Consider the following 12288-nt stretch of genomic DNA (forward strand, 5'->3'; position numbering starts at 1 on the left):
GCCGAGGGGTGCCCCTACCTGGGCGGGGCGAGTTTTTACGCGGCGTTTCCACGTCCCGTGTCCTCAAACACCTTGGTGAAAGTGTCCTTCCGAGACTTTCGGGCCGTACAGAGGAGTTTGTGGGGCCTAGGAGCAGTTTTCCAAACCAAACAGAGCTGGTTTGTTTTACTCTTTCTTTCTTTCTTTCTTTCTTTCTTTCTTTCTTTCTTTCTTTCTTTCTTTTTTTTTTTTTTTTTTTTTATCCCCCGAAACAGGGTTTCTTTGTGTAGCTAACTTTGTTCAGGAACTGCCTCTTCTGGCCTCGAACTCGGAGATCCGCCTGCCTCCGCCGCCCGAGTGCTGGGACTAAAGGCGTGCTCCACCATTGCTGGGCTGACAGGGTTGTTTATAACCGGAGATAGTGTCTTAGTTTTTTTGAAGCAAGAGTCCCGGCTGATCTCGAACTCGGGGGTCTTCCGAGTTTCCAGATACGCACCGCCATACCTAGCTTCCATCATTTTGTTCAGTGTATGTCTGTGTGGAGCGTTTGGCCTTCTCCCTAACCTTGCAGGTTGTTTTGAAAATGTTTGCTTCTGTCTGGCTGTGCCATTGTTAAGGGGCTCTGCCCTGGGGGATTCCCTCTGAGCTGTGACTCACTTGGCGTGTGGGAGCAAAATGGGAGGAAGCTGGCAAAGTTGTCTGCACCAGGGGAAGCAAGTACTGAAGAAAATCACTAGCGGCCCTTCTCTTACCTACCCTCACGCCACCCGTGGTCCTGAGGCAGTGAGATTCTAGGAAGCTGGGATTGAGTCTATCACAGTGGCTTTTTGTCCGTTTTGCTCCCCCCGACTCTGCCCCCTACCTGCCGGGGCACCCAGAGATCTCGCATCCGTAACCAGGTTGGCGATTCAGTGTATGTTCAGAGACATCGGTCCCAAAGCCTTCAAGCTTACTGGAAGGGATCCTGCACCGCGCTCCTTATGACACCCACAGCCCTCAAGGTGGACGGTATTGCAGCCTGGATCCACGCGTCTAGCGTTAAGCCGGCACCTCCGCAGGACAACCCAGGGCCCTCCCAATGGAAGCTTCAGCACACCCAAAATCCTCTAAAGCTAAGACTTGTCAGATCAGATTGATCCTGCCAGTTTTGCTGGCCTTTACCCAGATGCCCCTGCCCACCTATAGTAACCCCCATGTACCCCAAAAACTGACTTGGCAGGTTTCCTCACAAACTGGGGAAATCATTTGGGCCACCTCCAAACTAGTTCCTCCAGGTACATGGTGGCCTACCCTCTCCCCTGATTTCTGTCAATTAGCGGCTGGATTAGCCTCCTGGGATATCCCAGACTCACAGCCCCAACAGTTGTCTATAGATGCTGGCAAAAGATTTTCTCCTGGGGGAAAATTTGGATGCGGGAGTCCAGAGGCAAGATGCTTTTTAGGAAAACTAGATTTCTACATCTGTCCCAAAGATGGCAGGGATCGGAGTACCGCTGGCCGTTGTGGAGGCTTAGAAAGCCTGTACTGCCGTGCCTGGGGATGTGAGACCACTGGAGATGCTTACTGGAGACCCAGTTCTTCTCGGGACTGGATCACTGTTCACAAGAATTACAATTCCCCAGAACAGTGTTCCAGTATGAGTGCAGGACCCTGTAGCACCAGCCCCACTTGCTTACCCTTAAATATTACCATTACTTCCCAGGGACAAGTGGGAGGGCCGTCAGGATGAATAGAGGGAAGGACTTGGGGCATCCGATGGTATTTTCCAAATAGAATGATCAAAAAGAATTTGGGTGCTACCTTCACAATAAAATTAAAAATAGAAAGTCCCCCGGGCCAGCCAGTGGGGCCCAATCAGGTACTACCTGACCTGGGACCTCCTGACCCCGTACCTCCTAAAGAGACCTATAATTCCCCAAGGCCTATGTCTGGGGACCCCAAACCCCTGATATCAGCATCTATGCAACCAAACTCTCCCTAGTCCCAGGACGACAGGAAACAGGTACCTGGTACCCTCCTCTATTGGTCTATGGTGGGCCTGCAACGTTGATCTGACTCCTTGTATCTCTATCTCTGTCTTTAGTGATGCCACTGATTTCTGTGTGCTGATTCAACTAGTCCCCGAATTTACTATCATAATGCTTCCAGTTTTGAGGATGAGTTTGACCTATGCCCCAGACACCGAAAAAGTGAACTGGCCACCATCATCTAGTTAGATCTGGGACTGGGGTCTACAGCTTTAGTTAGGGGAGATCAGTACTACTCCCAATTAAGAGCAGCTATGGATGAAGACTTAAAGGCCCTAGAATGGTCCATCTCCAAGCTTGAAGAATCGATGACCTCACTTTCTGAAGTGGTGTTACAAAATAGGCGCGGTGCCAGCCTCAGGCTTTGTGCTTGGTTGATTGGCGGTTTTGTCGGAGATGGGATCGCTGCCACCTCTTCTGGCTTCAGACCTTCAGCAAGCCCTTGCCTCAGCAGGGACTGTAAGGCTGCACCACTGTGCTTCATTTGTTTGTTTTCCTTAAAAACTCTGTGTGTGTGTGTGTGTGTGTGTGTACGTACACACGCGCGCACGCCCAGGGAGGCCAGAAAAGGATATTGGTTCCCTTGTAGCTCAGCCAGCAGGGTTACACTTCCAGTGGGTAGAACTTGATAAGTCACCTATAGACCCTGTCTCAAGCCTAAAGCTGATGATGTGAATTAAATGCCCCACATTGTCCCACTTGGTGGCAGTGGGGAGGTTGGGGAAGTGTAGCCCTGTTGGAGAATGGCGCTGGGGGCGGGCGCTGGGAGGCTGCTGGGTTCCTGCTTGCAGCTCAAGTCATGACCCCCTGGAACTGTAAATGCAAATAAGCTTTATAACCTGACTTGGTCATGGTGTTTTATCACAGCAATAAAAAATAATCCAAAGGTAGAAGTTACCCACTTCCTTCCTTCTCTGACCGCCACATGCATGTGAACCTTTAGCACACAGCGCACACAAAGAAAAAATTACAGTCCTCTTGCCTTTGCCTCCTGAGTGCTCAGATTGTAGGCCATTCCCAAGCCTACCCCACAGAATCTTCTGAGAACTCTGAACACACCCTCCTGCCTGTGCTGGCCAGTTTTACATAAGCGACACAACCACAGCTGAGGGAATGCCCCTGCCAGATTGGCCTGTGGGCAAACCTATGGTGCATTTTCTTGATGTGGGAAGGCCCACTCACTTGGCACTGTGGGTGCTGGGCTGATGGTCCTGGGCGCTAGAAGAAAAGCTAAACAAGCCATGGGGAGCAAACCTCCATGGCCTCCAAAGCAGTCTCTGCTTCTAGGTTCCTCCCTTGAGTTTTGCCCTGAGTTCTCTGGATTATGAGCTACAAGCTGTAAAATGAAATAAAGCCTTCCCCGAGTTCCCTGCTGTGGTGTTCTGTACAGCAATAGAAGCCATGAGACACTGCCCCTCTCACTGTCATTCCCCTGAATTTGTCCTTTCAGCTGAGACTCGTAACCCATCTCCCAGTCTCGTTGGTTTTGCTTCTGGCTTTCTTTATATAATTTAGAGTCCACATTCCATCATTTCAGGCACATTCTTTTTGTTTGTTTTTGTTATTTGAGACAGTTTCTGTGTAGCCTTGGCAGTCCTGGAATTAGCTCGGTGGACCAGGCTGGCCTTGAACTCACAGAAATCCTGTGCTAGGATTAAAGGTGTGTGTCACCACTTACCTGAGTTCATTCTTTTATTATTTTTTAAAGGATTGCATTTATTTATGTGCATTGATGTTTTGCCTGCATGTATGTCTGTGTGAGGTGTCAGATCTTGGAGTTACAGACAGTTATAAGCTGCCATGTGGGTGCTGGGAATTGAACCCGGGTTCTCTGGAAGAATGGTGAGTGCTCTTAACTGCTGAAAGATAACTCCAGCCCCCCTTCTTTTATTAATGTATATGGATGTTTTGTGTCTGTGCACTATGTGTGCCTGATATCCATCAAGGCCAGGAGAGTATGGGTTCTATGGGACTGGAGTTACAAGCAGGCAGTTCTCTAAGCCACCAACCCATCTCTCCAGCCCTACCTTGAGTTCTTAATTCTTTTTGTTTTGTTTTGTTTTTTTCAAGATGGGGTTTCTCTGTATAGCCCTGGAACTCACTCTGTAGAGAGGCCTTGAACTCAGAGCTGTGCCTACCTCTGCCTCCCCAGTGCTGGGGCTAAAGGTGTCCACCTCCACTCCCTGACATAAGTTCTTGATTCTTTGTTTTAAATCATTTAAATTTATTTCATGTGCATTGGTGTGAGGGCATCAGATCCCCTGGCACTGGAGTACCCCAGTTGTGAGCTGCCAGTTGAACCCAGGTCCTCTGGAAGAGCAGCTAGTTCTCTTAGCTGTTGAGTCATCTCTCCAGCCCTGAGTTCTTGATGATTTTATTGAAGCTGCCAAGCAAAACTATAACTTTGGATTAAATCAGTGTTCAAGATACTAAAAGAATCTCAACACTATATTTCTGTAAACTGTCAGGCTCTCAGACCTGCCCTGTCAATTTACTCATTGTCCAAACCTTCTATCCCTTCTCTACAACCCGTTGTTCTCAGACATTGGACGTGAATGTACGGATGTGTACAGGTGTATGGAGGTCAGAGGTCAACTACGCTGTCTCACTGAAACTGACCAGTGAGCTCCAGGGTTTTCCCTGATTGTGTTTCCTTAGCCATGAGGTCACAAGTGCACGTTAACACCCCACTTACATGGATGCTAGGAATCGAATCCAGGGCTTGACACCTGTGCAGTAAGTACTCTACTGACCAGGGATTCTTCAGCTCCATCTTCTCAAACCTCGTTCATCACTCGACTGTTCTGTGTAGGAGGTGATTAAGATACACAATCATGGCCTGTTGCAGTAGTGTGTGCATATAATCCCAGTACTTTGGAGGCTAAATCAGTAGATGATGGGATTGAGTCCAGCCAAGACTAAAGGGAGACATTCAAAATCAAGAGATCCTAAGTTCTGAAAGAAAAGCAGGAAGTTGCCAGAAAGAGAGAGAAAGAAAGAACAAAAGGAAGGAAGGAAGAAAGAAGGCAAGACAGAAGAAAAGAAAGGAAGGAGAAGGCCGGGCGGTGGTGGCGCACGCCTTTAATCCCAGCACTCAGGAGGCAGAGGCAGGCGGATCTATGTGAGTTCGAGACCAGCCTGGTCAACAAGAGCTAGTTCAAGGACAGGCTCCAAAACCACAGAGAAACCCTGTCTCGGAAAAAAAAAAAAAAAAAAAAAAAGGAAGGAAGGAAGGAAGGAGAAAGAAAATGTAGTAGTATTTCTTTTTGCCTAGAGCATTGTGTGGATGTGTGCTAAACTGGCCTGGTACTGGACCTGGTGGCACAGGCCAGGCCTGGAATCCTCACTGCTGCAAAGGCCAAGACAATTCTCTTATTGCAAGTTTGGTGCCTGCCTGGTGAACTTAGTGAAACTGCCAAAAAAGAGTAAGAGAAAAGATGCTGATATATAGCTCATAGTTTCATTTATTTCCCTGGCATGTGAGAGACTATAGATTCAACCCATTGCATTCAGGTACTCACTGAGGCAGAAACTGAAATTTAGAATTCAAAGCCAGCCTGGGATACATAGTGATACCCTTTCTGGGGAAAAAAAAGAGAGAGAGAAAAAAAAATCCAAACAAAAGACAATGGATCTGGAACTGGGTTACAGACAGTTGTGAGCCACCATGTGGATGCTGAGCACCACTACCATGAGTATGAGGTGGAGAGATGGGAGAGAGAGGCACAGCGGCTTGGGCACTAGGAAAAGGGGCAGACCTGGAGGCCGGAGGCGTGAGAAACAGCCTGATATGTATGAAAGGCCTGCACTCCCATATCCACGGTGACATCTGGGCCTGTGTTGCCGCTGAGAGCCATGTCTGAGTCCGTGGCCCTGCTGCAGCCTGTGTTGATGTTGATGTAACAAGGCCTATGTTACCATCCCAGGGCCTTGCTGAGCTGGCCCTGCCTCTCGTCTGGGTAGTGAGGAAGACCTGGCACCAGCAGCATGGGTCCAGGAGGGCTAGAGGGCAACCAGCTTATCTACCCCCTCGCATACAAAAGGCCCTGGGTCTAATCAGCACTGAAAACAAAACTGAAAGGTGGGACATGCTGAAGCTCCAGTGGAAGAGCGACTGAAAGGATGGGACGAAAACAAGAATATTCCAGAGTGTGGAAAGCAGGACTGCAGTTCAGGATCTTAGAATATGTGTCAGTACCGTGCAGTCCTGTATACACACATTTCTCATGCTGGGCTGCAAAGTCTAGAAGCGTAGGTACTCTACTGGCCTTGTTCATTAGTTTACCCTGGTTTCTTCTGCCTATTATCCAGCACCTGGTGGATAGTAAAGGATAGATAAGGGAAAATAGGGGGTATGTAGAGGAGGCGAGCAGGCCTGCTTTTCATTCCGCCCGGCTCCTGCATGGCTAGCTTAGCCCCGAAAATAACAACAAACAAACTGTATTCATTTAAACACTGCCTGACCCATTAGCTCTAGCCTCTTACTGGCTAACTCTCACATCTTAATTAACCCATTTCTATTAATGTGTGTAGCACCACAAGGTGGTGGCCTACCAGGAAGATTCTAACCTACATCCATCTTGGGCCGGAGCTTCATCGCGACTGCCTCACTGTCTTCTATCCAGCATCCTGTTTACTCCGCCCACCTAATTTTCTGCTATCAAAAGGCCAAGGCGGTCTATTTATTAACCAATAAAAGTAACACATAGACAGATGACCCTCCTATATCAGGGGTACTCACCAGACTGGGTAAAATGCTCTTTCTAATGCATGTGTTCTAAACTGCACTTCATTTCAAGCTTTGTGGCCAATGATGAATAAAAGGGGTTTGGAACTTGGGACCTTGGAAGTTCTGTAACTAAGACATGGAAGTAACAACAGCTAGTCAAGACAAAAAGAATGTTCCTTTCTTTCCCCTTCCAAGTTCTTAGTGAAGGGCCAAGCCCAGGATCCCAGACTTGTGTGACTAGGTTATCATTAAGGAGACTACCTTCACTTGGGTACCCTCCCTTTGGTGGCTCAAGGTGGCTTCTCAGTAGCAAAGCTCCCCACTTGCGCAAGTCTAGCATCATGGGGAAGGGAGACACCTCAGAAACAACATCAGTTACCCCAGCCTATCGCTCTATCATGGAAGAGTATGGTTATGAGGTGGGCAAGGTCATTGGCCATGGCTCCTATGGAACAGTCTACGAGGCTTACTACACAAAGCAGAAGGTCATGGTGGCTGTCAAGATCATCTCAAAGAAGAAGGCCTCTGATGACTATCTTAACAAGTTCCTACCGCGTGAGATACAGGTCAGAAAGGGAGCTGAAAGAGGGAACTGGGGCTCATTCATAAGCTACTTGAGGTATCTTAGGGGTGTAACTATAGAAAAGGGGTGGAACTGAAAGTCTGAGGTAGGGGAATCCTGTAACGTATATACACATACATACGCTCTTCCTTATGTACAAACATCAGCCCACTATCCATCCCCCCCCAAGTTAAAATGCAAAGTGGAATTTACCTGGACACCAGCTGATTCTGTTGCAAAGTTGTAAGTACCAATGGGAGAGTAGAGGAAGGCCAGCACAGCCAGATTTGCCAGGTTTGACGGGTTCCCTCTTTTGGGATCAGGTAATGAAAGTCCTACGGCACAAGTACCTCATCAACTTCTATCAGGCCATTGAGACCACATCCCGAGTATACATCATTTTAGAGCTGGCTCAGGGTGGTGATGTCCTCGAATGGATCCAACGATATGGGGCTTGCTCTGAGACCCTTGCTGGCAAGTGGTTCTCCCAGATGGCCTTGGGCATCGCTTACCTGCACAGCAAGGGCATCGTGCACCGGTGAGCATAGTCACTGGCCTGGGCTTGGGCTCTCAAGAGGGTTTTATGCATATTGCCGATTTTCTGTCCTTTTCTCTTGACTTCTCTCGATATCTAGGTCCATACGGTCACCCTATTGTAATCCTCTGGTCGAGGACACTTGTATCCACTGTGTGAGAACACTTTATACACAGTGGTGAACTAGTGGTCCTCAGGTACCATGGTACCATCCTCTCTCCCTTTTGGGCTCTGTCACAGTTCACAACTCCATGGCTCTGCAGCCTTTTTATTTATTTATTTATTTATTTATTTATTTATTTATTTATTTATTTATTTATTTTTGAGGTGGGATTTCTCTGTGTAGCCGTTGCTGTCCTGGAACTCACTCTGTAGACCAGGCTGGTCTCAACCTCAGAGATCCGCCTGCCTCTGCCTCCCGAGTGCTGGGATTAAAGGCGTGCATCACTACTGCCTGGCCCCTCTTTACTTCTCATAAACATCCCTCTCCCACTTCTCCTGTCCTCATCTCTAGTCTCTGGCCCCTTTCCTTTCAGCTCCCGGTCTAACACTCAGCCCTCTCCCCAGCCTGACCCCCAGCCTTTCTGCTGCTGGTAGGGACTTAAAGTTGGAGAACCTGTTGCTGGACAAGCGGGAGAATGTGAAGATATCGGACTTTGGCTTCGCCAAGATGGTGTCTTCTAGCCAGCCTGTGCGTAGTAGCCCTTCTTACCGCCAAATGAACGGCCTTGCCAACCTCAGCCAGACCTACTGCGGCAGCTTTGCTTATGCCTGCCCGGAGATCTTGCTGGGCTTGCCCTACAACCCTTTTCTGTCCGACACCTGGAGCATGGGCGTCATCCTCTACACTCTAGTGGTTGCACATCTGCCCTTTGATGACACCAATCTCAAGAAGCTGCTGAGAGAGACCCAGAAGGAGGTCACATTCCCATCTAACATCAACATATCCGAGGAGTGCAAGGTGCTGGCTCCCCCAGGAGGGCTGAGGCCTTAAGGATGGTCCATGGGGAGGGGAAGTAAATACCAAGTTTAGACTTCCCAACTCCCCCTACCCTGGGGTGGCAGGGGAGGGGCGCTTTTCTCATGCTAGAGCTATCTCTAGTTCCTACTAAAAATGGTGGGGAGGACTTAAGAGGGCCAACCACTGAACTTCAAACCTTAAATATGCTTGATAAGGGGGCTCAGAGGTTAAGAGCACTGGCTGCCCTTCTAGAGGTCCTGAGTTCAATTCCCAGCAACCACATGGTGGCTCACAACCATCTGTACTGAGCTCTGGCAACCTCCTCTGGCGTGCGGGCATACATCAAGGCGTATGTTGTATACATAATAAATAAATCTTAAAAAAATACGCTTGATAAGTAGGTTTCAGTGTTGATCGCTATAGGGCAGAAGAGATGCAAGGAGCGCTTTCTTTTCTTGCAGGGCTCCAGCATAAAACAAGGGCCCTAGCCCCGTTTTTCCAGGGTAGGGTGATGGGCTGTCCTGCTTCTTTCTTAGGTCCAGTGGCTCACTGCCTGTCTGGCCCAAAGTGGGGCACGCTCAGTCAAGCCCTCTCTCTCCCCTGCCCTAGAACCTGATCGTCCAGATGCTACGCCAAGCTGCCAAGCGTGCCACCATCCTGGATGTCCTCAAGGACCCCTGGATGCTCAAGTTCCAGTCTGAGCAACCCACGAATGAGATCAAGCTGCTCGAGGCGATGTCTCAGCACGTCAGCAACACTAATCGCCACCAATCCTTGGAAATCACAGCTTGAAAAGGGCTGAGGTGGGGGCTGAGGAGAAAAGCTGGAGGGTCTTGGGGGGAAATCTTTTATATAAAAATAAATCTAATTAGTTTCATCATGTAGGGTCAAAGGCATTCCTTCCTCAACAGTCTTAGTGGAGGACATACCGAGGGTGAATTTCTGCCCAAAGCCTGGAACCCGTGCCCTTGACACATGGAAAGCGAATGGAACTGACTTGGGGAAACTTTGAGATGTCAGCAAAGCTTCTGGCTCTAATTTCACATTTTTGTCCTCTAATGTTCCAGCAGCAGGTGGGACAAGGAGGGAAAAGGCTTTATTGCTCTGTTTGACTCTGGCTCTGCCCGTTTACAACCAAAAGCTATAGCTCTGTTCTTTCGGGTTTGTGTTTGCTCCCAACTTGGGTGAAAGTTTCAATTGCAGAGAAGCTAACAAGGAAAGGACAGGCCTATTTCTAGATGCACGTGCTGCCTGCTGACGTGCCACAGAAAAACATCAGGGCTTACTTAGTGTCTCAGCGCCCTCTTCCTCTGGGATCACTTTATCAAGTACAGAGAGAAGGCCAGGGACCCAGGGGTCCTAGACACTGAAGTCACAGAGGTCAAACCAAGCCTTGTGGACTGTGAGTTCTGGACGAAGGAAAGCCACTCGCCCCTGCAGAAGACAGGGAGGCTATCTTGTTAGATGCATGACTGAGCCAAGGCAACGGGAAAGACTCAGATTGGCTCTTCATAATCTCATTTCCTTTCTTCTTCTCTCCCCTCCTCCCCTTCTTTCCTCCTTCAAGTATCCTAGAACTCCCTCTGTAGCTCAGACTAGCCACAGCCTAGTGCTGTGGATTACAGGCTTGTCCCATCGTGTCTGGCTATCAACATGTTTCTAAGATAATTTCCCCCTCTTCCCACTTTTTTTTTTTTTTTTTTTTTTTTTTTTTTTTTTTTTTTTTTGGTTTTTCGAGACAGGGTTTCTCTGTGGCTTTTGGAGCCTGTACTGGAACTAGCTCTGTAGACCAGGCTGGTCTCGAACTCACAGAGATCCGCCTGCCTCTGCCTCCCGAGTGCTGGGATTAAAGGCGTGTGCCACCATCGCCCGGCATTCCCACTTATCGATTGATTGATACACAGGGCATACCCTGGCTGTGCAGCCCTGGCTGGTCTGAACTCAGAGAGATCTGTCTGCCATTGCCTCCTTGGGTGCTGAGGTTAAAAGCATGGGCCCCATGCCTGGTGTTGATGGCAATTTCATAACCTTAGGCAACTCCATGATAAACAAATTGAAAGATAAAATTGCCCGGAACATAGTCTGAAATACTGGAAATGGCCATTTGTTTCCCCAGCTCCCCTTCATTCCTTATTATGTTTTACTACTTTAAAACAAGGCTCGGAGAACCAGGAGGAAGAACCTCAAGAGTAGACAAGACATACAGACACTAGGTATCCACCTATCCAGTTTTGCTGGAGACAAAAATCAGTCTAACCAAAAAGAAGGGAGTTCAGGGGTTCTTCCTGCATCAAGATCCTTCTTCAAAGTTCAGCCAAAGAAGGGAGAACAATGGGCCCTTCTCAGACAGCCACCCTTCCTCTGCAGCAGGGAATTCCAAAGCTATGCTCCCTTAGCTCTCAGAGTTTGCACTTAGGGACAGCAACAGAAGACAGACTCTTAGGACATCCAGCCTGCCAACTGCTTCAGTGCTTCTTTGTCTTCATCTTTTCTGGAAGCTTTGGGGAGAGAAAACCCAGAAAAGAGAAGTATTAAAGCCTTAAAACCTCCAGCCATGGCCAGGCGGTGGTGATGCATGCCTTTAATCCCAGCACTTGGGAGGCAGAGGCAGGCAGATCTCAGTGAGTTCAAGGCCAGCCTGGTCTGCAAAGTGAGTTCTAGAACAGCCAGGACTGTTACACAGAGAAACCCTGTCTCAAAAAACAAACGAAAACCCCTCCAGCCAACTCCTGCTCTGACACCTACATAGAGTCTGCTGAATTGTTCTCTCCAGCAAACGGACAGATGAATCCCCAAACCTAAAGATGTGCTCCTTATGCCTGATGATGCTCATTCCCACAGCACCCCAGTACCAAGGGGGAAAACAAACAACAGGCCTATCACTTGCATTTGCACCCCTAAATGAGGATGCACAACTTGCTGAGGGGTGCACAGGCTGGAATCTGGGCTTCCATCCCCACTCCCTTTCAGTCAGATGCTGTAATGCAGTCAGCAGTCTGTATAACTTCGCAGCAGCTTGACAAAGCAGATAATACAGACAATAATGATAATGCAATAACCTTACCTCTCCTATCTTTCACCCTCTCAAGTCTTTAACAAAGAGTTCTGGGGGCTGGAGAGATGGCTCAACAGTTAAGAGCACTGCCTACTGTTCCAGAGGTCCTGAGTTCAATTCCCAGCAACCACATGGTGGCTCACAACCATCTGTAGTAAGATTTGGTGCCCTCTTCTTGCCTGCAGAACACTGTGTACATAATGAATAAATAAATCTTAAAAAAAAAAAGAGGCCATCCTCAGCTCTCCCAGGCAGCTCCAACCCACGATGGACTTAGGCTAGAATCTTCCCGGTAAGTGCACCTTGGGGTGCTTACACACATTCTTAGAAATGGGTTAGAACAATATGTAAGAGCTAGCCAATAAGAAGCTAGAGTTCATGGGCCAAGCAGTTCTTAAATGAATACAGTTTGTGTGTTGTTATTTCGGGCATAAGCTAGC

General features: G+C 48.4%; 2 protein-coding genes across 2 annotated transcripts in view; one reads left to right on the forward strand and one right to left on the reverse strand.

Annotated features, from left to right (window-relative positions):
• The first annotated feature begins 56 nt into the window (after positions 1-56).
• Positions 57-9623, forward strand: Tssk4 (testis specific serine kinase 4). Its single transcript, XM_050126107.1, has 4 exons — positions 57-7301; positions 7621-7835; positions 8400-8793; positions 9403-9623. The coding sequence occupies exons 1-4, from the start codon at positions 6906-6908 to the stop codon at positions 9583-9585; spliced, it is 1188 nt and encodes a 395-aa protein (XP_049982064.1). The 5' UTR covers positions 57-6905; the 3' UTR covers positions 9586-9623.
• A 1609-nt stretch (positions 9624-11232) lies between these two features.
• Positions 11233-12288, reverse strand: part of Chmp4a (charged multivesicular body protein 4A) — a 6850-nt gene continuing 5794 nt past the window's right edge. Inside the window, 1 exon segment of the mRNA XM_050126091.1 lies at positions 11233-11291. Within this exon segment, the coding sequence (XP_049982048.1) occupies positions 11233-11291 (59 nt within the window).

This window comes from Alexandromys fortis, unplaced genomic scaffold (genome assembly GCF_014885135.2).
Source record: "Alexandromys fortis isolate MF-2015 unplaced genomic scaffold, M_Fortis_MF-2015_v1.1 scaffold_258, whole genome shotgun sequence".
Classification (NCBI taxonomy): domain Eukaryota; kingdom Metazoa; phylum Chordata; class Mammalia; order Rodentia; family Cricetidae; genus Alexandromys; species Alexandromys fortis.